Raw genomic sequence first — 24,863 nt, 5'->3', positions numbered from 1 at the left:
AAGTACCGCACAATCTTTTTGAAGAAAATGAGTAAATATTGGACTCACATGAAAAAAAAACTAATTTTTTAATAGTGGATTCCATTTTTTTTTAAAACGATTGCACATCATTTGCACACTACACGATTGTATCTAGCATTACTCAATAATTTTTTTTGAAAATCCAATATGGTGCCTTTATTGAATAGCATTTGATCAATACAATATTGTTCCTTCAAAACTGAATGGATTATTTGCATAGGCCCCTCATCAATCCACACTCTCTCACCAAATAAAGACATAGCATGATTAGCTAACAAATGCACTACATTATTTGCTTCTCTATAAGTAAAACAAATGTTCCAGTTTTGATGATTTTCAAGCAGGCTTCGCACATCTTTAATCACAACCCCATAACCAGTATTAATAATCTCTCTGCTATTTGCAGCCATAACTACCTCCCTTGAATCACCTTCAAACATAACATCAAGTATGCCTAACTCTTGACACAAGATTACCATCCTTCTAAGTGCACAAGCTTCAGCTACAATAGGTGTAATAGAGTGGTTTATGTTTTGACATAGAGAAGCAATCAACTCACCATCACTATTTCTTATCACAACTCCAATTCCCCCCTTATTACTCTTTGAATCAACTACAGTATCCCAGTTGACTTTATATATCAACTCATGTGGTTTTTTTTATCTTGTTTGTTGCCTCTCTATTCTTCTCGATTGGTCTCCATTCTGTCTGGAGTTTTGTGCTAGACTAAAATCTTGCATACTTTGTTTGGAAGGTCAAATTTGTTTTCAAACAAAAGGGCATTCCTTCTTAACCATATTCTGCTCATGGTGTATGCTATTAACTCAATCTCCTCACTTGCAAATCTTTCATGTAATCTCTTCCAAAGCTCCAAAAAATGTATCTCCATACTCACCCATTTTTTAACTAGATTGTTTCCCTCACACCATACATCATTAGAAGTAGGACAACTCCAAAGTGCATTTATTGTAGTTTCTGTTTCCCTCTCATAGACTCGACACAAATCTGACTCTAATATCTTCTTCTTGTAGAGATTTTCTCTTGTAGGTAATATATCATGTGCGACCTTCCATAGGAACTGCTTGACAATGTTCAACACATTTAGTCTCCATATCAGATTCCAATCCCTCCTTTTATCTGCTACATCAGAAGATTCCCCATACCTTGATCTCAATCTAGAGTGCTATAAATGGTAAGCACACTTTACTGTAAATATACCTGTGTTAGTTGGCCCCTATATCAATTTGTCATATTTGTTTAATCTGCTTAAAGGAATACTTTTAATCAATGCAACTTCTTTTGCATCAAAAACTTCATCTACAATATTTTTCTTCCATTCACCAACCCCTTCCTCTATCAGCTCACTAACTTTGGATTCTATGTCAAGAGTATTAACGGGAGATTGAGTTCTGTTAGAAGATAGTCTAGGTAGCCATTTATCCTTCTATATTTTTACTGTTTTCCCATTACCCACTCTCCACACCATACCTACTTGAATTAATTCTAGAGATGAGAAAATGTTTCTCCAGATGAATGATGGATACCAGCTTTGCTTTTAACAAATCCTTATGCTTAAAACACTTTTCCTTCATAATAGTGGCAACCATTGAGTTAGGATTCATCATCAACCTCCAGCTTTGCTTTACCAGCAATGCCACCTTAAACTTTTCCAAATCTCTAAATCCTAACCCTTCTATTCCCTTTGATTCACACATCTTTGTCCAGCTTCTCCAAATAATCTTTCTTTCACTATTTTTCTGTCCCCATCAAAACCTTGGTAACATAGAAGACATCTAAGCACACAATCTCTGAGGAAGCTTGAACACAGACATAGAATAAGTAGGCAATGTTTGCAACTATGCCTTAATCATAACTTATTTTCCTGCCTGAGATAGGAAGGTATTCTTCCAACTACATACTTTCTTCCATACTTTATCCTTTAGTAACCTAAAAGTATTATACTTTGATTTACCTACAATAGAAGGTAAACCTAAGTATTTTTCATAACTCTCACAAACTGAAATTCCTGCCTCTTGCAAAATCTGCTTCCTTACATCCACTGTAGCATTAGAACTGAAAAATATGGTTGTTTTCTGCTTGTTTAGTAACTTCCCTATAGCCCTCTCATATTTATTCAAGATCTCTTGTATCTTTACCTATTCATTAGTAGTTGCCCTTCCAAAGATAACATAATCATTCTCAAATAACAGATGATTAATGCTAGTTCCACTTTTTGTAATAGCAACCCCTTAGTTTCACCCTTTCTTTTTGATTCTTCAATTAATCTGCTCAAACCTTCAACACATATAATAAAGATGTATGGGAATAATGGATCCCATTGCCTTATCCCTCTCGTTGGCTTGATGATCTCACCAAGCTACCCATTTATCAGACAAGAGTATGTCACTGAGGTAACACACTCCATAACTAGCTTAATATATCTTTCTCCAAAACCAAGCCTTTTCATAGTTTCTTCTAGGAACCTCCACTCAATTCTATCATATGCTTTTGACATATCCAGTTTGAGAGTCATGCTTCCCACTTTGCCTTTCATTCTTATCTTCATGGCATGCAAAGCTTCATAAGCAATCATCACATTATCAGTGATGAGTCTCCCAAGTACAAATGCACTTTGGTAGTTGGAAATTATGGAGGGCAGCACCTTCTTTAACCTATTAGCTAGTACTTTCGACACAAGCTTATATAAAACATTACATAAGCTAATTGGTCTAACTCACTAACAATAGATGGACTACTTACTTTTGGGACTAAAACAATATATGTAAAATTGATGCAATGATCTAAACTACCCCCATTTAAAAAACTTAAAATAGCTTGGCATACATTCTCTTCCACTGTGTGCCAATAAGTCTGATAAAAGCATACCCCAAAACCATTAGGTCCTAGGGATTTTAATGGTGCCATCTGCTTCAGTGCTGCCTCTACCTCCTCAATTGTGAATTCCTTCTGCTTGTCTCTATTCATTTCACAAGTTACTTCTTCTGCATATGTTCAAGACATTTTGCTCTAGTCTCTTGAGTTGGGTTTGATGAGCTAAATATGTTTTGAAAGTACTGCTTGAAAGCTGCTTCAATTCGTTCTTGCTCAGTATTTATTCTCCCTTCTTGATCTTTAACTTGCTTAATACAATTCTTTTTTCCTCTTTGACTTGCACAAGTATGAAAATATTTTGTGTTTTGATCACCAAGCTGATATCAATTCCTCTTAACTCTTTGTCTACACTTTATATTTTCCTGCTAAAAAAGAATTCGAACTTTATCTTGTAACTCTTTAATCGTGGCAGCATTGTGAGGTCCCTCATTTAACAGTTCTTGCTTAAGTTGTGCTGTAACCACACTGATATCCCTTTCCTTTGTTCTAATCTGTTGTAGGTTCCACTTGGATAAAGCCCCTTTACATGCCTTCAATTCTCTTTGTATAGTGCATTCCTAAAATCTTCCATTTGACCTCCAAGCCTCTACCTTCCTCTACACTTCTCAGATTGAGAGATGATTTCATTGAAATCTCCTATCACACACCAGGCCTGATCTAACTGTGGCCTTAATCTTGATAATAACTCCTATATCAATTTCTTTTTATTGCTAGCAGGGTAACCGTATATACCAGTTAAAATCCAGCTTGTATTTTTCTCTTCATAAAGTATTTTGGCATGAATATGGTACTGAAAGAAATTAATAATTTAAAATGCCCCATTTCACATTAAGGCCAAACCTTCATTCCTACCTATCAGATCAACAACAAAACATCCCTCAAAAGCTAACTTCTTCTTCACCATATCAAACTTAGTTGCAACTAATTTTGTCTCACTAAGAAAAATTACTTTGGGCTTCTTATCATTCATCATATGGTAAAGGTCATGAACTGTTCGAGAATTCTCAAGCACTCGATAGTTCCAACATAAGGTATTCATAAGGCTTGGCGGGGCTGCCACATAGCCTCCGCCAATAATTCAGTATTTTTAGTATTCTGATCCACCACATTTCCTTTACTAAACTTCTCAGGTCTTTCCTCACTACTGTTTTCACCCAACACTTCACTACTTCTTTTACTCAATTTACCAATACAAAGTTTAGTAGTAATACCTTGCTGTCGAGCACGTCTCTTCCATGATTTCTTAGGCTGGCTTTTATTCTCAGCATTGTCTGCTACCCCTTCTCCTAAATCCTTTTCACTCCCCGCCTCAGATATAACTATAAAGAGGTTAGTGGGTTTACCTTCTAACTTCATACCAAGCCCTTGGAGTCCATCTATATTTGTTTGGGCCTTAGCCCACTTCTTTATAATATCAACTTCTACCCCACTCTCCTCCACGTAATTACCGCTACCCAACTTATGCTCAGTTTCAAAATTCGGGTAGTTTCCAGCTGTTCCTTCCATGATCACAATCTCCATATTACTCTCCTCTCCAATCCATTTGAAATTCAAAGAAGAACAATCATCCGAAATTTTAGCAGCTTCTAAAATCAATTTTGAATTCTCACTTTTTTCAGTTTATGTTATTCTTCTCTCAGTGGGCTCTCCACTCTTCCTTCCACCACACATCTCCACCGCTAGATCCTTTTGCACCCCACCACATCCTGTGCTATCTTGACAGGTATCCCCACCTCCTTCCGTCAACTCCTCTTGTTCCTCCTTACGAGTAAAATATCTTTTCTTATGACTCTTTTCTGCCCTTAGCCATGTTCCATACTGGTTCTTCCCATACCTAATTGTGGATCATTTGAATCAAAACTGCTACATCCTCCTTCCCTATGGACCAAACATCCACATCTGAAGCAAACTCTGGCCAGCATTTCATACTCCAATGGTACCCATCTCTCAGTTCCCAACAAATTGACTATTCTTCCCCGAGCAATAGATCTTCTCAAATTGATTTTAATCTTTATCTTGAGGTAGGTCCCCCCACCCTATGCCATCTTCCTTCACATCAACCTCTTGCACCCTTCTAATTGTATTACCAATCTGCTCCCCAATTTCCTTCGTCATACACACTAAAGGAAGATTATGAAGCTGGGTCCAAAAAAATTCTAAATCAAAGTTCATGGACTTTGGTGGAGTTAGTCCATCAAACTGCTTACAAACAATTTGTTATCAAATAACCACGGTTTCCCAACAAGAACTCTATCTCGATCTGTTGCCTTCTCAAATGTAATCACGAATAAATTTGGACTTATCTCTTGGAATGCAAATGCTTTACTGAGCTTCCATGTTTTAGCCATTGTAGAGCACACCACTTCACTGCCAATCACCTTATCTGAATATAATCTCCCAACTAAATTCAGTTCCCCTTTCTTCATAACCTCGCTCAACTGCTCTATTTTTAGGTCTATCACTAAATTTTCTTCCTCTGGTAGTCGTAGTAGCTTCCATTTGTCTTCCAATTCATACATCTTCCGCTCAATCCCCAATTGGAACAAGGGAATCCACCTTACTTACTCTGTTGAGTAAGAACAAACTATCAACACTCCACCCTTCTTTCCTCTGGAGAGAAAAGTTAGAGGAGACTTGTAGAGAAGATCACTCAATAATTATTAGGTTAAGTCAAATACTCCCCAAATAATTATTGGGTTAAATCATAGATTGGTTGGTGATCTTGGAGTTTAGACCCTTGCGAATAAAATGTGCATGTAAATTAAATCATAAGATAGTGATCCCTCTGAAAAAGAAACATCATTATAATTTGTAATTTGATCTATGGATTTCCAATACTACAGAATGATAGTCCAAAATTTAATTTGGCCCAAGCCCAAATTGGGATTCGGTTGCCCATCCCAATGTCAATCGAGTATTTCATATTTAACACTTGTGTATAGCTTGGACCACCATGTAGTAGACAAACTTATGATCCTTCTCTCCATCTTTTGATTAAGGATGTTAATTTGCGAGGGGTTGTGTCATTCAAGTCGAATTTAGGTCATAAAAAAGGTTAATCGGGCTAGTTTGGATATTAAGAATATCTCATAATATCAGTAAATAGTAATGAAATAATTTAAAAATATCTAGAAATATTTGTGTTTCCAAACAAATCTTTAATACTATTACGCTTGTCGATAGGAGTGGCAATATATGACACGACCCGTTAACCCAACACGAATACGATACGATAAAAGCGGGTCAGGGTTTAGCCTTAACGGGTTGACCCGTTCAGACATAATTATTTAACGGGTCACTAATGGGTCAACCGGTTATGACCCATTAAGAAAATTGAATTTACCTTTATACCCTTAGACATAAAATTCAAAAAACCCTAAACCTAACCCGCCACCCCCCTCTCTTTGACTCAAAGTCTAAATCTATGAGTAGCGAAAAGGGTCTCTCTGCTCCTTCGGTGAATCCATTGGCACCTTCTTCCAGTCCTCCTACCGTTGAGCTCTACAAGGGCGTTAATGGCCTTGTCGTCCTCCACAAACCACGTGGTAGCTCCGCTGAGGTGCTCTAAAAGACGTCTTCCTCCCTCACCCCATTTTCATTTTTTTTTTCTTTTCAGAATGATATTTGCTATTATTGAATCCAGTGTTCATGTCTGATCCGATGCTTGAATTGGTATTTTGTTTTCTGACTCTTGCGCTAGATTTATACTTCTTTCTAATAAGAATTTCAATTTTCATTGCTTTTATCTATTTCATGAATCTAGTGCTTGTTTGGTGGTTTATGAACCTCACACACTCTGATATGCTCCAATATTTACTTATATGTGTATGTATGCATGTATTATATTGTGAATACTACGTTTGAAATCTAATTACATGTAAATCACAAGATCAGATCTCCGAAGAAAAGGTGCTTGATCGATCATTTTTTTTGTAACAAATGAACGAATCAAGCACGTTGAGGCAAATCAACCATTTGCAATTGCTCAGGAGTTGGTACGGGAGATCAGGATTTCCCACTAGGGCAATGTGCAGGTGACAGAGCATTACAATCTTGTCCATGGCGATGCTCAAAGCAAGGGGAGTTTTCTAGATATGCCTGCTTTTTCCTTCATGTTCGTTTGCTTTCTTCCGATTCCTAAGTTAGAAGTTTGATTGTGGATTATTTTCTGTTGTAGGCTTGAGTTGTTTGCAGCGCCACAAATTTTGGGGGCTGGTGTCATCCCACTTCGCTTTCTCTGTAATCTCATGCCATTTTCATATGTTTGTCATTTTGTTTTTTGACCTACTACTTTGATATGTTATACTTTGATGTAATCTCATATAAAATAGAGAGTGTTGATTTGTTTTCTGACCTGCTACTTTGATATGTTATACTTCAGATGTGCTAACTATTTATTCTATTTGTTTTAGTAATGTTGTTATCAAGCATGACAATCTTGGCTCCTCTCAACGCACCAAATACTGATGGTATCGATTCAGGTATCTTACTTGTTTCCTCATTCTCTTATATTTCTGATGCAGTGGACTGCCAATCCTTTTAGAGCAAAAGGGCATAAGAAACTTATCTTGAGCATTAACATCCAATTTGCAGACTTGAGCAACAATGTGTACATTGAAGACTGTTACATTGAGAGTAGGGATGATCTTGTTGCAGTGAAGAGTGGTTGGGACCAATATGGAATCGCCATTGCCCTATCCAAGCGCAAACATCATTGTCGGGAGAGTTTCTGGCACCACACCAACCTACTGTGGGGTTGGAATATGTAGTGAGATGTCTGGTGGGATTTCAAATGTAATTGTCGAGGATTTGCATGGAGTTGGAGAACAACAAGGGCAAGGAGGACGCTCCATCTCATTCTTCAAGCTCTAAATTTGTTTAGATCCATGTTTTTATTATATTTGAGATTGTAAGTTGTAACATTAATATATTTCCTATTTGTGTTTTGTTTATTATATTTGGGATGTAATTTTAATAATGAATATTATTACAATGTGTGTGGATCATATTTGTTTAGATTGTAATTTTAGACTTGTAGTTAATTTTTTATTTTTTATAGATATTATTTATATTTAAATATTTATATAAAATCAAACGGGTCGTGTTGTGTCGTATCATATCGTGTATGTTCAACCCATTAATGTAAACGGGTTAAAACGGGTTGAAACGGGTCGGGTCGGGTCGGGTCAATTTATTTCTTATTCATTAACGGGTTGTGTCGTGTCGTGTCAACCCGTTATCTTACTATGTCGTGTTTGGGTTTGGAATCTTGACATGAAATCCTTAACGGGTCATGTTCGTGTTGACCCATTAAGTATAATATATATACCTTGACACGATACGAACACTATCCGTTAACACGATTTAATACCCCTACTTGTCGATCTAGTTTGTGTCATTCAAGTAGGATTAGATTATTCATATCCAACAAATCCCTTTTTATCTCTTTAGAAGAGAAATTATATATATAGAGATTATACAAAAGTAAATTTATAAATTCGTGCGGCTTCATGTGATCTATTAGATTTACTTTTGACGTACCACATTAAGATACGTCATTTTGTGAATTTATTTTTGCGGCTAAAATATTTATCTTATTCATTTATTGTTTAATATATGAATAATGTTAAATACAATCTTAAGATATACAAACTCGTTTACTTCCTTTAAAAAAAATAAAGTCCATTGTTAAAAAAATAACTCTTTCACGCGGATCTCATATATATTCAAAATTTTCAATAAGAATGTGCGAGACTTGTATATTCTATAACTAAATATAGTGTCAGTCAAATTATATGGTATAGTGAAATGTTATCTTAAGCCTTTTACATCATATACTATTTTCATTGTATAAATTGATATGTAAGATTCAAATGTTATTAAAAATTTAAAAGTTATATATTAAAGAGAAATTCGGATGCAAAAGCATAAGAAGAGGAAATTTGGTAAAAAATAGTGCGAGGTATGGGGTCGCTGAAGGAGCTGGGTAGGCTCGTGAATGGACTATCGTTAGTCGCCAAGGAGGTCGTGGGGCGTTCTCAAGCTGTGGAAGCCGCCAAGAATGGAGATCTTCAATGCCTAATCAAGAAAGCCGTTCTATCCGCCACTGATATCTCTGGCCTCACCAAGGGAAAGGTCCGCATCCTCTCCAACCCAAGCTCCTCTAATTCCGGTTCCGTCGTTGACTTCAGAACTGCCACCGCTGACGATTCTTCCGCGTCCTCGGAGGAGGTCACGCCTGTTGCCTTTCAACAACAACAACAAAACTCCCCATCATTCGACGATCAGGGTGATACTGATAGTAGTATAGAAAAAGCTTCTTCTCCTTCTTCTTCTTCTTCTTACTCTGCGGTGGAGAATTCGGATGTTAGAGACGGGTTTAGGCCTGTCAATGAAGGTGAGCTCCAGGATTTGGTGGAGAAGGACAATGCCCAAGTGGCATATAAGAGGCGGAAGCCAAGGGAGAGGAGAGTTCCTTCCACCCCATTTTCCAGAGCCCTTGGGTCAGTGCTTTTTTCTGCATGTTTATTATAGCCTTACTCACGCTTTTATCATATGATTTGCTGTTCTATGGTTAGTGTATCATATATTTGTGTTGTGGCATAAAATCTTGCTCATCGATTCCTGACTTAAAATTCTTGAACCCTTTATATAAGGTTTGCTGGCCTTGGAGCGGGCCTTGCGTGGGGAACGGTTCAGGAGTCTGCCAGGAGGCTTGTCTTTGGCACGCCACGCTCACAAGACAATCAATCTGCGGTCTCCCCATTCCTCTCTGAACAAAATGCACAGCGTCTGGCCCTTGCGCTTTGCAGAATGCGTGGAGCAGCACTCAAAATAGGCCAGATGTTGAGTATACAGGACGAATCCCTTGTCCCTCCTCCGGTATTCCGATTCTTCTCCTTTATGCAATGTAATTTGATTGCCTGAGACTCCTTTTTATCATGAGGTGTATTATAAAATTAACAATGAATAATTCGTTATGGATAATGATAATTGTTCTAACTTCTTATAGACTTTGGAGAATCAGTTACCTTTTTCTTTGCCAAGTAAACGAGGTCTTTGTTGAAAATCGGAAAGGCATAGCCCAAGTACACAGAAGCATACAAGAGAAACACCCCACTAAAATAGAAAAAGAGACAAATGATTTACAAAGTGTCAGCATTTCTGAGCTGAAGCTGGGGTTGAAAGCAAGTGGACCCAATACATTGTTAAACTGTTTGTTATCCCATGAAGTAAATCTGCCAGATGACTTTTGAACTTTTTGAAAAATCTGATCCTAGAAGGAGACTCACTAGACGTTATCACAGCCATACAAGTGATCGTCTCACGGTGGTTTGGGAAATTGCCCCCTTTGTAAAAGCTATTATGGGCACTTAAAGACACCATTTCATGGAAGACTTCAAAGATCAAAAGAAGTGCCAACTCTACAGCACACAACATAGACAAATGAGTTGCTTCCAACATATCATTAGGAGCGTTCCCGTACGTTCCTTCCCAACCCAAACTCTTGACCCCAACTTTTTATTCAACTCCCCATTTGTAATTTTTCTTGCTCATAAAATAAAAGATGGCTTTTGGATCGGCAGCGCCAGGATGATATTAAACATCTAAAGATAGTGGTTCAGCACAGTGACAATGAGCTGCCATCTTGCGAGATGAGTGCCAGGCACCATGGGAAGGATTGTTTGTCCATTGTAGTAATTTAACTAGATGTGAATCTATTACCATTCCTATTTTATCACGTCTGTGTGCGCCGGCATAGGACATTTCAACGCTGTCACAGATAGGGTCGTCGGACGCCAGCATCACAGTTCACGCCAATATCACTCAGGACATCGGCAACTTGCCGTCTGACTACCCTCAGTCACTAGTTGCAAATGAGGTTGATACCTTTTTTCAGGGGTTCACTTTCAGTTGAAAATTGGGGTCTTTCTAGGATTTTGAGTATTTTGAAAGAAGCAAACAAGCCTATTTTAGAAGATGAAAATTGAGTAACAGAAGGTAGTGCTTCCCCTACCTATTCTATGCCTCCTGAGGGAGCAATATGGTCTAACAAAGTGGCACAAAAAGGATTATCGGGGGGGTGGGGCACCTACAAGTAATGTCCTCGTCAATGGAATAACGACACTTATGTCGGAGGTGAAAGAACCTTTAATGGTGACAACATTAGACAACAACAATATAGCTGTTGAGGAGGTTCAAGATTTGAATAAAGGATATGACGAGGAGGAAATTATGGGTTTTTCGTTGGTGCCTTGTGAGGAGGAATGTCTAGTGTCGGGAGTGTAGTTGGGAACTGTGTCTGGGAATAATGTTATTACCCTAGTTTCTCTCCCTCCGATAAACAATATAGCAGGTTCACCATCAGATTGGTTTCTGCATAAGGTTAACGAGATTCAGCATATTGTGGGGCTTTCATATGGAGGATGTGAAGACCAATTTAAAACACTATTTACTGCGATTGAGGTGGGCCACTCGCTTGAAACCAAATCAAGTTTTAAGAAAATCGGGGAGTTAAAGCGTCTTTCTTGGGCAATCAACTACGATGCTAAGGGAGGTAGCTCAAGTCGAGGGAAGACTAAAGGGAGGGCTTTATGAAGACGTACTCATAGAGGGAGTTTTGGGAGGAGTATTAGTCTTAATGGAATAAAGGGGTTGGAGATGGGGAGGTGTGTTCTATTCCAATCTTGGCTTGGTGTATTTCAGATAGATTTCTAATTTTCACGGGCTTTTTGGGTCATTAGGAACTCTCTAGTATGGGCTAGGTGCTTTCTTATATTCATCCAGTGTACTTGGTTACTCCTAATGATATATATATAATATTTTTACTTATAAAAAAAATATTGGATATTTACGTATATGTGTCTCTGAGTGTGTGTTTTACTATGTTCTTGACCCTTTTCAATTCTGTGTAGATATTGGCTGCTCTGGATATAGTTCGCCAAGGTGCAGATGTGATGCCAAGGAGCCAGCTCAATCAAGTGTTGGATGCTGAATTGGGTCTTGACTGGTCGTCGAAGTTGACCAGCTTTGATTATGAACCCATAGCTGCGGCAAGCATAGGACAGGTGATAAGACATTGCTACATTATTTGGTAGTCTCTGGGCTAGTCCCATCACATCCCCCTCCCTCCCAACTCCGAACCCCATCCCATAGGTAGTGTTATCAAATTTGCCTTTGAAAGAAGAAAATGGAGTACTGTTATAGATGATTGGTATCAGAAGATGTGATATTTTCAGGATGTTGCTTCTGTTAGCCTAACAGTTCTACAACAATTTTAGGTGCACCGAGTTGTCACAAAGGATGGTATGCAAGTGGCTATGAAAATTCAGTACCCTGGTGTTGCAGATAGCATTGAAAGTGACATAGAGAACGTGAGACTTCTTTTATATTATACAAATCTAATTCCAGATGGACTTTATCTTGACAGAGCTATGAAGGTAGATATATTTATGTGCATTCATATATCCATGTGTCTTGATTTTCTGTCCAAGTATTGGTTAGCCTTCAACACCACATTCGTCCAGATGCAATCTCTGAGAGACTAAAAATAACTTGATGCTCTTCACAATCCCAGTTATCTCCTCTTTTCCAACTGAATGATTAGGGATGGAGTTTGCTTCATGGAGGATGCTAGCTGAAGCTAAGAAAGATCAAGAATTATATTATTGACCTGTTTAAAATTTATGATTATCTTCTTGTGGGAATTGTCATAGGTGGCAAGAGAAGAATTAGCTCGTGAATGTGACTATAAATTGGAAGCAGCAAATCAAAAACACTTCCGTAATCTTTTATCTGGCGCAGAGGGGTTTTATGTTCCGTTGGTGGTGGAAAATATTTCTAGCAAAAAAGTCTTAAGCACAGAACTCGTTTCTGGTAATAACACTACAGCCTCTACTTTGCTTCAATTAAGATGTGTGCAATCTGAACCCAAAGCTTTTCAACTGCTCAAGGCTCCAACTGAAAAATGCGGCGGGAGTTTCTGCAGTTACATTGAAATAAGAAAGTTCCCCTTTTTTCCAAAGTATCGTATTTATACAATATATGATGTTAAGAGGGGAGTTTATCAAGGAATTTTTATGGTGGAGAGACTGTAAACTTCTCCAAGGTTTTTCTAATAAATCTGAGCTGCTCTTAACCTAAACAGGACACATGTGATATGCACCCAAATGCTGTCAGAAAAGCCACCTTCATGCTTTAAGTAGTTGCAACCATCAACTAAAATTGCCATTTAGCCAAATTGGCATTTTTAAAAAGGCATCAAAATATATGATTGCTTTACCACCACTATAAAGTAATTGGCAGCTAGTTTTTATTGAGGCCCCCACATGTTGAGCCAATAATTGTTTCAATATTTGATTCATATATTTTTATTTCTCCTTCTAATGAAATTTTATATTTGCTCCTTCATATGGTAACAGTAATTTTTCTTACAAGTATGATAACAGTAATTTTAACAAGTGCAAATGGTATTTTCTGTTGTGTTTCACGTGGAAAATATTAAACAACTCTGTTCCTGGTTTATCCCTTTTATATTGGCATGATGCTGTCACAATCCGTTTGATCATTTAACTGAGAAGAAAAAAATTAAGCAAAATAAAAGAATCAGTTTTATGATTGGTGGAGTATACGCAGGATTGATTTCCTCTGTTACAGGAATTCCAATTGATAAAGTGGCATTACTGGACCAGAAAACTCGTAATTATGTTGGCAAAAAGTTACTGGAGCTCACGTTGAATGAGTTATTTGTATACCGTTTCATGCAGGCATGTTCTTTCCTTTTTCATGTAATTAAGTTTCTATAATTTTATGTCTATAATTTTATGTGTAGTTACTTATCAAAAAGAAGTTTCTATAGTTTTATGTGCAGTCATTCTTACTTTTTTGTCTGAGTTTCTTTAACTTCCTCCTCTACATGGTCAATTTTGCTTCGCCTGAGGCTTGAGCATTTGCTATCAATTACTGAGGTTGTTCATAGCTGCAGTTATTTATATGAGTTAATCATCTGAAATTGAACCCCCTTCAAATATTTTGGAGTTCATCAGATAATGTAATTGGCAGAGGCATGAAGTAAAGTATTAGGGAAATTTTGTCCAATAAAAAATGTTAAGACCTCGTCTATTGGGAAGTTTGTAGTAAGAATGGATTCTGGTTACTAGAAGCTTAAAGCCCAAACAGTGACCTAGTCCAATTTACATCTTTTGATAGTTTCTCTACTCAGTTCCTTAGTAATATCGAAAATGAAAGCATCTGTTTTACTTGGCATGCATGATTTTGTACTGTCGATATGGTTGTTACCTCTTGGATTCTCTGCTATTACCCATTGGTATTTCTTATGATTTTTCCCCTAACTATGGTCTATGTTTGTCTTGTCTATATTTGGTCTTGACCTAGTGCAGACTGATCCTAATTGGAGTAATTTCTTGTATGATGATGCAACAAAATTAATCAATCTCATCGACTTTGGAGCTGCTCGTGATTTTCCTAAAAGTTTTGTTGATGACTACTTAAGAATGGTGAGCTTAATATCTGGCTTAACTTTTTTATCCTGATCTGTATTCGTTTTCATCTTCTCTTGGATGAGCGCTTATCAATGTTTAAAGTTTTGATTCTCTCTCTCTCTCTCTCTCTCCCTTCAGAAGTCTGTGGTTCACATTTAATAACAATTTCCTTGATACATCTATAAGATATGGCAGATTTTACTTATAAAAAAAAAAGAAGATATGGCAGATTTTACTTATAAAAAAAAAAAGAAGATATGGCAGATTACACAGAAGGAGAGACAATGGTAACAATACAGGCTTAAATTTCAAAGAAGGCAGTTGAAGCTAATAGAGCAGTCTACGTTCTCTTAAACCTTATAATGGCAGTGATGACACTCTTATTTTTTGGTTGCTCATGTACTGGGTTTTCTGAATCTTTGGAAGACCCAATTTAGTTAGGATTAAGGCTTTGTCGAACCCTGTGTGTGCATCTAAAAGCATATTATGAGGTGTTAAGGTTGACTCACCTGTCCTACATTCTGGAACACTCCAAGTAGATAAGATAGCATTCATATATCATTTTTCTACTTAAAGGGGGATTTTATAAAATAGCTTGGGCATGATGAGCAATGACAATTTTTAATGTTCTAGACGTGTATGTAGGTATCTGTAATGTTCTGGGTTTCTCAACCTCCATGACAAGACCCTTTTGTAGAGCCCCACGTTGTTTGTTTCAGTTTAAAGTGAGTTAATAAGATAGGTTCATGCAGGTTATAAGTAGTTTTGGCCAGCAGTTGTGGCAGGCCCCTCTAGTGCCCGAACTTGGCTCTGGGGAATTTGACATTAATTCATGGTGGGGTGAATCAGGTTGACAGTGCAATAGATAACTTCAGTCTTTAGACCTCGATGCACTACAATTAAATCCTCCAAGTTTATTCTAGATACTTGGATTAATGCTGCTGGTTTTTACCGTGCTTTTTTCTTTTCCTGATAAAAACAAAAAGTTGAGTGCATTATACCTTTTTTAGACCGAGCTCTATGTTCCTTAGTTTTTATTATTATTATTATTATAATATGTTTGATCAGGTGATTGCATGTGCAAATGGTGATAGAGATGCAGTCATTGAGATGTCAATAAGACTAGGGTTCCTCACAGGAAAGGAGTCGGAGATAATGTTCGATGCCCATGTTCAAGCTGGTTTTGTTGTGGGATTGCCTTTTTCGAAGCCAGGTGGGTATGACTTCCGTTCCACCAACGTTACGCAAAACCTCTCAAACCTTGGGGCAACCATGCTTAAGCACAGGCAGACACCGCCGCCTGATGAAGTCTACAGTCTTCATCGGAAGCTTTCTGGTGCTTTTCTGGCTTGCATGAAGCTTGGGGCTGTTGTACCATGCAGGGAAGTATTGTTACAGATTTATGACCATTATCAATTTGGTGAAGAAGATGGGGAGATCTTGTCAAGTGGCTCAAGTTCTTCATAGGTATAACTCAATTGAATTATTTTGCATACATGTAATAATAATCGCCTGCAATTATGCCTGGCGAGCATCATCAATTCCTTATGTTGTTGCTCCAAAACTGGAGAGAGAAAGTTGTAATTTTCTTTCCCTGTTGAGATAAAAGCAAGCAAGACTCTGAGCCAGACCAGAAAAGACTCTTGAGGTTTATACTTGTCAATGAAATATGAAGAAATATAGTTTGAAAGCGTACTATGTGGATCCATGCTCCAGTTTAGACAGTCTACCTTCATGCCAGTCTATGTGCCAATTAGAACGAACCAGTTGCATGTGAGAGATCCTTCAGCCATATAATATGGGATCAGGATGTATTTTGAACAATGTTTTGAATACCGTACCGGACGTTGTACCGGTCAAGACACTGGAACGAAATATTTCGATACCGGTATCGTTTCGGGATAGCGTTTCGGAATAATATTTCGAAATAGTCGATATATAAATAAATTATATTTCAAAATTATATTTCAAAATAATAGTCTATATATAAATAAATTATATATAAATACATGTATATATAAATTATAAATAGTCTAGTATGAATTGAGGGTTAAAAAATAAACTTGTAGTTTGAAAAAAAAAAAAAAAAACTGGCCGAAATATCGGCCGGTATTGGCCGAAATTGAGGCCGGTACAGGCCGAAATTGAGGCCGGTACGGCCGGTACGAAATGGATATGGTCCCTGTACTGGCTGAACGGTCGGTACTAAAAATTTCGACCGTACCGGCCAGTACGGAACGAAATTCAAAACTATGATTTTGAATCGTGATTGCTGCAAATTTCGAGTAAGAAAATTGATTAAAAATATAGTAAGTTTAAATAAGAATTGCTTTTTTTATTTTCTCCAAAAAATAATCTTAATTCAGATACCTAAAGAAGCTTGTTTTGCAGACAAGAAGTATTACAGCTGTGAAATTTTAAAATTTAATATTAAATTTATACAACTAACAAGTAGAATCTCTATTGAATTATAAAATTTTAAAAAATTTATAAATAATTAATATCTAACTAGTTGATATTTATCCAAAATAACAATATATTATATGCTTACATATATTATTAATACATACACTTAATATGATAGCATATATCTATTTCATATATGGTTCCTACATATTAATATATAAAATTATTAAATTTTATCGACTAATTATTATACAAATTATTTATCTATATAAAAAAATTATTATATAAATTATAAAATATACTTATGAAATATATTCACTATATAGACATAAATAATTAGATTATATATTATATATTTAATTATAGAAGTAGTATATTTATATTATTAGTTACTCCATATATATATATGTGTGTGTATATATAAATAAGTATATATATATTTATCAATATATGAATGAATTTTAATCGAATCGAACTAAAGAGTCGACTTGAATATAAACGAGCGAGCCTTAACTAACCTTAATCGAGTCGAATCGAATTTTATTAAATATGTGTTATTTATAATTTGAACAAATATCTATTTTTACAAATGATTTTTTTTTTTTTTTTAACGAATCGAGTTTAATTTAAATTTAATCCAATGAATATCGAGCATATCTAACAAACTGATTTACTTACCGCCCTAATCATTAAGATATATGGAAACATAAACAGAGGAAGAAGGTGGGTGGACTATTATTATAAGTGGTGAAGGGCCAGAAAAAGGACAGCGCTCAGCGCAATTGAAGGAAAGTTGATTCGGGGAAGGCGAGGACAGATAAGTCCATTTGTGAATGTACTGTCGGCAAGCCGTCTAAAAAGTTAGTACCATTTTTCTCAGAAAAGAAAAAAAAAAATCAAACTCCTCTTTAATTGAGAATCACTATTGAATTTAAATAAAAGAAATTTACTATTTTTGATCAAATGACTGAAAAATAACTAATCTCAAATATTTTTTACAATTCATGAACATAGCATATGAGCTTTAATTTATATTTTATAGATACAGTATTTAATATTGTATGATCTGCATATTATATTTATTTTTTATAAATTATAATAAGAAATTGACAAAAAAATTATTAAGAGCATAGGAAACAGAAAAGCAGACAAGAAAAGAAAAAAACACGAGTGGCTTCCAGAACTCCTACACGCTCTAGTCTCTACCGACTGCGCGAGAGAGAGAGAGAGAGAGAGAGAGAGAGAGATGAGAAGGACAAAGGTCTCCCGTGTCTCTCTCTTTCCTCCCATTTGTTGCGACATTTTAACCTGCTTTTAATGATGTTTAACGATGATGACTTACTCCAAAAAAATATTTTAATTACAACAGCATGCTTTTTTCATCGTGCTGAGTGAAATTTCCGAAGACAAAAGTAAAGGGTGGTGGCCCGCCATTGCATTTCATATCACTTTGTTTCCGCTCTACTTAACGTGGGAAATGTGTAGTGCAGAATGACCAAGTGAGGAGAGTGAGTTGGAGAAAACCAATTCTAAGAAAAAGGAAGGGGAAGAAGACGAAGAATGAGGGTGGTTCTGACCGTGCTGGGTTATGCTTTTTGTGTTGCTGGGTTCGTCCTGAGCGGATCTGAACCTGGTTATTTTGAGGAATTCAATGCCAGGGAGTTGGACATAGAGAAAGAGAAAGAGGGTCTGCTTTCTTTCTTGGAGAATCATGCGGCAGCAGAATCACCCTCCTCGCCAAATCCCCCCATGGTCCCCCTAACTCTTATTCAGGGAGCTGCTTCTAAAGCAGCTGGTCTCTCTCTCTCTCTCTCTCTCTCTCTCTTCTTGCATGTATAATCTTGTGAAATGCATGTCTTGCACATTGGCTTCACTCATGTCTTCATTATATTTGCATTCCATTCTTGCATCGTTCATACAACTTGATTTCGTTTTTTCGTTCTTTTGTTTTTTTGGTTTTTTTTTTTTTAACTTTTCAGCTTACATTTGGGTTGTGGTCGTGGTTGTGGACAGCAATTTGTTTTCCGTGTGAACCATGGCAGCTGTTTTTTTTTTTAATTAATGTTCGTTGCTGGCAGCACTGAACTTTGTTAGAATCTTTATCCAATCAAATTGTTGATTCACTGCCACAATGGCATTGCTGTTTAATGCTAAAATTTACCTCTGTCCTCAGTTTTCGCACTATTTGTGGTTCCCTTTAACATGATTCATCAAGTCTTATACAGTTAAACCAAGTTTGCGTCTTCCTTCTTCTATCTCAGCTGTTCAATGTCGAGAGAGAAATTACGTGTATCAATTTCTCACGATTGTCTGAGATGTCTGTTTGCTGATAAAATTGAGTATCATTAAATGCCCAACATAATTAGTATCATGTGGGAATTGAGTTTTTCTTAGCTGTCTTCTATTGCAACAGTTTGCTTGGATGGGAGCCTGCCCGGTTATCATCTGCATCGTGGTTACGGATCTGGTGAAAACAGTTGGCTCATTCAATTAGAGGTGTGTGTGACATCTCGTTTAAGTGATTGGATTCTAGGATTCTGAAGAACGGTGGTTCCAATATGTATCCATGTTTGATTTGAAAAGTTTATGCCCGTTTCCTTGCTTGACATTGGTTCTTATACTGTGTTAGGTACTAAATGCAAATGGCATGTGGCTTTTACACTAAAAATTAGTGTTGCCTTCCATTCCTTATGCTTTGTTGTGGCCAATGCTTGTGGCTATACTTCATTATGTCTTGATGCAGGGAGGGGGATGGTGTTATACAAGAAGAAGCTGTGTTTACCGCAAAAATACTCGCCGTGGTTCATCGAATTTTATGGAAAAAGAAATACCATTCACGGGAATATTGAGCAATAAAGCTGAAGAAAATCCTGGTTTTTCTCCAAGCCTTGATACGTTCTATCAATACAAAATAACTTTCTTTCATTTGTCAATTCACTCCCTTTTGCTCAGAATATTTGTTTGCCTGGGCGTATACCAATGGACAGGCTTCTTATGCTTGCAGATTTTTTCAACTGGAACAGAGTCAAGTTACGATATTGTGATGGGGCATCTTTCAGTGGGAATGGTCAGGATGAGGTTGGTTGGAGCGATTTCTGCTCTTAACACTTTTTCCTGAAATCATAGCTACTTATGGCATGAGTTTCATGAATAATTTAGACCTTGAAAATATATTATTTCATTTGATCACCTTATTAAAGAGTTGAGGTTCAATCATTTGCAAAATGATGAACCCCAAGATTGGTGTATATCACGATTTGGATGCCAATTATTACAGGACATGAGTTCGGTATTGACAAGGCCCTTCTACCTATGCTGCTTCAGTTTTAGACACACGTCTTTTATTTTAGACAATTAGATTGATACACTGTTTCTTGCCTTGGAAGCTAATAGTTCATCCTTCTCGTTAGACCCAGTGCTGTGATAGTTTTGCGACTTTCGTGGCCTGTACTTGGGTAAAACCTGTTTTCAGGACATATTTTTATTTGATAAACCAAATTCTATTTTCTTCTAAACTTATATATAGTATGAAAACTCCGTTTTACCATTTAGTGAATTGTTTTATTGGTATAGAGATTGTCTCCTTATCTGACTAGATATTCTTAGGTATTTTTAATGCATGCTATGGAAGGAATTTGCATGGTGAATTGGGGTAGGATTCTTTGGACTTACAAGTTTTCCCTTTTAAATTTGTTTTGTGGACTGATTCTCCTGTTAGGCTGCTCAACTCAATTTTCGAGGACAGCAGATTTGGTTAGCTGCTATGGAAGATTTAATGTCCAAAGGAATGAAGAATGCTAACCAGGTTTATAGTTTAACATTTGCTTTTTTTTTTTGTTAGTTGTCTTAAGATAAAGTTTTTATTTTATGCCAAATGTATTGCAGGCTCTTCTTTCCGGATGCTCTGCTGGGGGTCTAGCATCCATACTACACTGTGATGAGTTTCGAGACTTGTTTCCAGGAACTACGAAAGTGAAATGTCTAAGTGATGCTGGATTGTTCCTCGATGCGTAATCAGCTATAATGCTTAAAGTCTTTTATGACTTTATTAGTGTAAGCTGTCGATTCACAAATACATGTTATACTGATAATTTCACTTGACCATGTAGAGTTGATGTGTCTGGAGGCCGCACTTTAAGGAATATGTTTGGAGGTGTGGTTAACTTACAGGTAATTGAATAATATTTTTATTTCCATGGATGTCAAGCCCCAGTTCAAAATCTTAAAAAATGATTTTCATGTGATTTTTAAAAGGACAAGTTGTAAGCTTTAATTTAAACTGCTTGATTGCTCTATGCTGAAAATTTTGAAACTACTATCCCAAACTCAGTGGCATTTACCTGTTAAACATTAAAGTCTTGGTTGATCAGTTGTTGAGGTTATGTTATTTAACCTTGAAGAACTACTATCTTCATGAAGATTTTTTATTTCAATGGAAGCAACATGAAATTTATGGGTCCTGAATATTTTTTATGTTTTCTTAGCACGTCTCAATTTTCAATTATACTTATCTCTATGCAATTTTAGGAAGTTGAAAAGAATCTGCCAATGACTTGCATCAACCACCTGGATCCAACTTCGGTAATTTTCTATCTTTATTTATTTTAATGAAATTTCATGAGTTGATTTTTGTAAGAGAGATAATCTGAGATATTGACGTATTTGAACTCTCTCTCGTTCTCTCTCAGTGCTTCTTTCCTCAGAATTTGATTGCAAATGTTAAGACACCATTGTTTATTCTTAATGCAGCCTATGATTCATGGCAGGTAACTTTTTTATTTTCTTTTTGTGTTTTTAAATTTATGTTGCATTTTTCCTTACCCAATTTATACTGCCATTTAGTTATGCATGAGTGGCGAGGATTGATAATTTGTTATCTATGCTTCCTTGACTGCCCACAAGTTTCAAATTTGGATTGGTTTAGACAATTCATTTTTTGAGCCCTCTCCTGTGTTGACTCTTTTGGTTAAATGGCCTTTGTTGAACAACAGTAATGCGCTCATAGCTTGGCAGAGTCAATAGATTTCCTATAAGCTTAAAATAATACCTCTGAGTCAGGCAGATTTATCATTGGTCTGTGTGTTTTCACCATATTCTGGCTTAAAATGGTTGCTAACCAAGATAACTAGAGATTTACTAGGACTAAATCTCTTTTGGAAATCTCATATATTTCTCTTCATCAGCTCCAAGCTAGCTTAGCTCCACGATCGGCTGATCCTCGTGGCCATTGGAATGACTGCAAATTAAACCATGCGCTTTGTAATTCATCACAGATCCAGTTTCTCCAAGGTAATATTTTATTTATGTTATTATGCTTTCATTACAATATTTCATAAAACATTGACGTGACTGTTTAAATAGGAATATCAAGTAATTTTTATGTTTTTTTCTTTATTCCATGAAGCAGACTTTAGAAATCAAATGCTCGATGCCATTAGAGATTTCTCGAGGTCCAGTCAAAATGGATTATTCCTAAATTCCTGTTTTGCCCATTGCCAGTCTGAGAGGCAGGACACATGGTTCGCTGATGATTCTCCTCTAATCGCAAATAAGGTATGCACTATCTTGATATCTATAAAGATATATTTCACATTGTTTCAGAATGTGATGACATAAAAGGATATGTATGATGCATAGCAGCATATTCGGTTCATTTCTGGTCCATGGAGATGGAGGCTTTAGTTTCTAACACATTTTCCCCCCCAAAATTTATCTGTGATGTGAGGTGGAGTTCCTTGTTTTCACTCCATTGTTTTTACATGCTATAAGAATTGAGGATTGGTAGTAATACTTCTGTTCTGCGATATGTAAGTGAGGTCTAAATAGGGTACAGAGAGAATTCCGATGTTTCACAACATTTTGCAAGTGAGGTATTGTAAAGCTTGCAACCATTGTTGCAGCACTGATATGAAGTCAGCTGCAGAAACAACCAACATTGGAAGGAAAACTGTATAGATGATCAAGAGAGCAAAGCCTGTGAAGCCTTTGGAGGGAGGGAGAGAGAGAGGGGGGAGTAATGGGGAGGACAGGGACAGACTGCAGCATTTGCTCTATTACAACTGTGGATTTTAGTCTGAATGAGCAAAAATTTATAAGTGGACTCTACTCCCTGGATTAATATCTGATGCATGTCTTTTATTTTTCAGTACACATTTTGTAATTCAGAAAAGAAAGAAAAATATCTATGGAATCTGTCCATAGTGATATGGTTACATCATCCTGTATGGAATTTGTCCATGGTGATATGGTTACATTATTTCTTTATGCAGGGGATTGCAGAGTCTGTTGGAGACTGGTATTTCGATCGAGAGGATGTGAAAGCTATTGACTGTGCATACCCCTGTGATAACACCTGCCACAATCTAGTTTTCAAGTGACTGCCAAATTAGTTGATTTCTGCTTGTATGGCCTCCTTATTTGTCCTGCTTTCCATTGCCAATTGTAAAATTGCAACATTTATCGATTCAAGTAACAAAGTCATGCCTTGCTGAAGAGTGCAAAAACTATAAGAGCTACTACATTCTTGCTTATGGTTTTTGGCATACATATATGAATGAGAATGTTGTTTAAGCATAAGTTGAAGGTTTCTCAGACAAAAATTACCAGAGATGACTCCCAACCTTATACATCACACAGTATTTAAGTGTTCTTTTGTATACCTTCTATGTACACAGACTATGCCTATTTCATTTGTTTCAAAAAAATTTACCTTAAAACCTTGTACATCACACAAAATTTAGTTCTTTATATCCAAGTAGTCTGCAGGAACCCAACTTTGACTTTTCACAATTAACCTTGTGATTCCTAATCTGTACATGACCAACCTCTCTCCAACCCCATCTGGATAGGCATATTAACCAGTGGATCCTATTACTTCATAAAAACCTAATTGGGGGTGCCTTAAGAGATGTAGAGCAAGAACAACTGCTTTGCTGTCAAACTGATGCTGGGTCTTCTTCAATAGAACGCTTAGAGAGGTTCTAGACCTCCCAAAATTGTTAATTTCAGCATCTTAAATAAACCCTTACAAGATGAAAGGACCATAAGTGATTATTCTTCAGTCTTAAGGACAACTTGGACCCAACAACTTGATAATTATATCAATAGAAATAGAAATGATATTAGTAATTCTACAGTATGTATGTTTCATGCACTTACTTTAAAAAAAATTAGTAAATTTGAGATCCATACAAAAAATTATTTTTTTAATAATGAACCTTCTATTTTTATAAAGGGAATGCACGTATACATTGTCTTTCAATTCCTTCTTCAGGCGAGGAATTTCCGAATGTCATTCCTTGCTTGCAATTGGCCTGAAGTGGTTTCTTCGCTTCCAATATCCAGAAACACCTTTTCAATTTCTCATCATTTTCCTATGTTGTAACTTGTAAGGAACCGAGAATGAGATCTTCTTAGTCAGTGTTGATAGAGCCACCATCGCATATTCCCAAACTGGTTGTGTTGCGTATGGAGTCTGGTTTGTGAACAGAAAAAGTACAACCCATGAATTCGCTCGATTGTCGCTCAACTTGACGCTCGAGCGAAACTCAATCCATGAGTTCGCTCAAGATTCGCTTGACAGTAGGCTCGAGCGAAGCTTAACCCGTAAATTTACTCTAAGTCTCGCATGACAGTGAGTTCAAACGAGACACAAATCTTAGTGTTCACTCAAGTTACGCTCAATATATTGCTCGAGTCAATGTTGATTGATTGTTCGCTAGAAGCGCACTCAACACGCCGCTCGAACGAAGAACCTATTTTTTGTCAAATTAAGATTTTCAGCGCTGTCTCTATATATATGTTACACGTTTTTAGTGAAAACAATAGAGGCAAAATGCAAGTGCATATTGTGAGAAAGAAAAAGTCCTAGAAAGTATGAGTTGAGATTATGTAACTATAATCTCTTCTGAATCAATAAAACTTCTGCAGCTGCTCTATGGACGTTGCCAAACCATGTAAACTATGTGCCGTGTGATTTTGATTTGTTTGCCTATCATTGGTGTGTTTTTCACAACAAAACCTTAGTTCAGAACGTTGTAGCCA

At 36.6% G+C, this 24,863-nt stretch overlaps 2 protein-coding genes across 2 annotated transcripts; both read left to right on the top strand.

Moving 5' to 3' along the window:
* Positions 1–8,842: 8,842 nt before the first annotated feature.
* On the top strand, positions 8,843–16,112 carry LOC109000493 (protein ABC transporter 1, mitochondrial). The gene is made up of 8 exons (XM_018977380.2): positions 8,843–9,416; positions 9,570–9,795; positions 11,829–11,981; positions 12,195–12,353; positions 12,630–12,789; positions 13,570–13,679; positions 14,313–14,429; positions 15,483–16,112. The coding sequence occupies exons 1-8, from the start codon at positions 8,878–8,880 to the stop codon at positions 15,879–15,881; spliced, it is 1,863 nt and encodes a 620-aa protein (XP_018832925.1). The 5' UTR covers positions 8,843–8,877; the 3' UTR covers positions 15,882–16,112.
* Positions 16,113–18,262: 2,150 nt separating this feature from the next.
* Positions 18,263–23,396, top strand: LOC109000494 (pectin acetylesterase 12). The gene is made up of 12 exons (XM_018977382.2): positions 18,263–18,615; positions 19,234–19,316; positions 19,564–19,693; positions 19,825–19,898; positions 20,539–20,625; positions 20,706–20,830; positions 20,930–20,990; positions 21,348–21,401; positions 21,509–21,586; positions 22,004–22,109; positions 22,228–22,373; positions 23,090–23,396. Exons 1-12 carry the CDS (start codon positions 18,381–18,383, stop codon positions 23,195–23,197), a joined length of 1,287 nt encoding a protein of 428 aa, XP_018832927.1. The 5' UTR covers positions 18,263–18,380; the 3' UTR covers positions 23,198–23,396.
* Positions 23,397–24,863: the final 1,467 nt, after the last annotated feature.

Source organism: Juglans regia, chromosome 8 (genome assembly GCF_001411555.2).
Source record: "Juglans regia cultivar Chandler chromosome 8, Walnut 2.0, whole genome shotgun sequence".
Taxonomy (NCBI): domain Eukaryota; kingdom Viridiplantae; phylum Streptophyta; class Magnoliopsida; order Fagales; family Juglandaceae; genus Juglans; species Juglans regia.
Note: the sequence above shows the minus strand (reverse complement) of the source record. Positions and strands in the feature narration are given on the sequence as shown.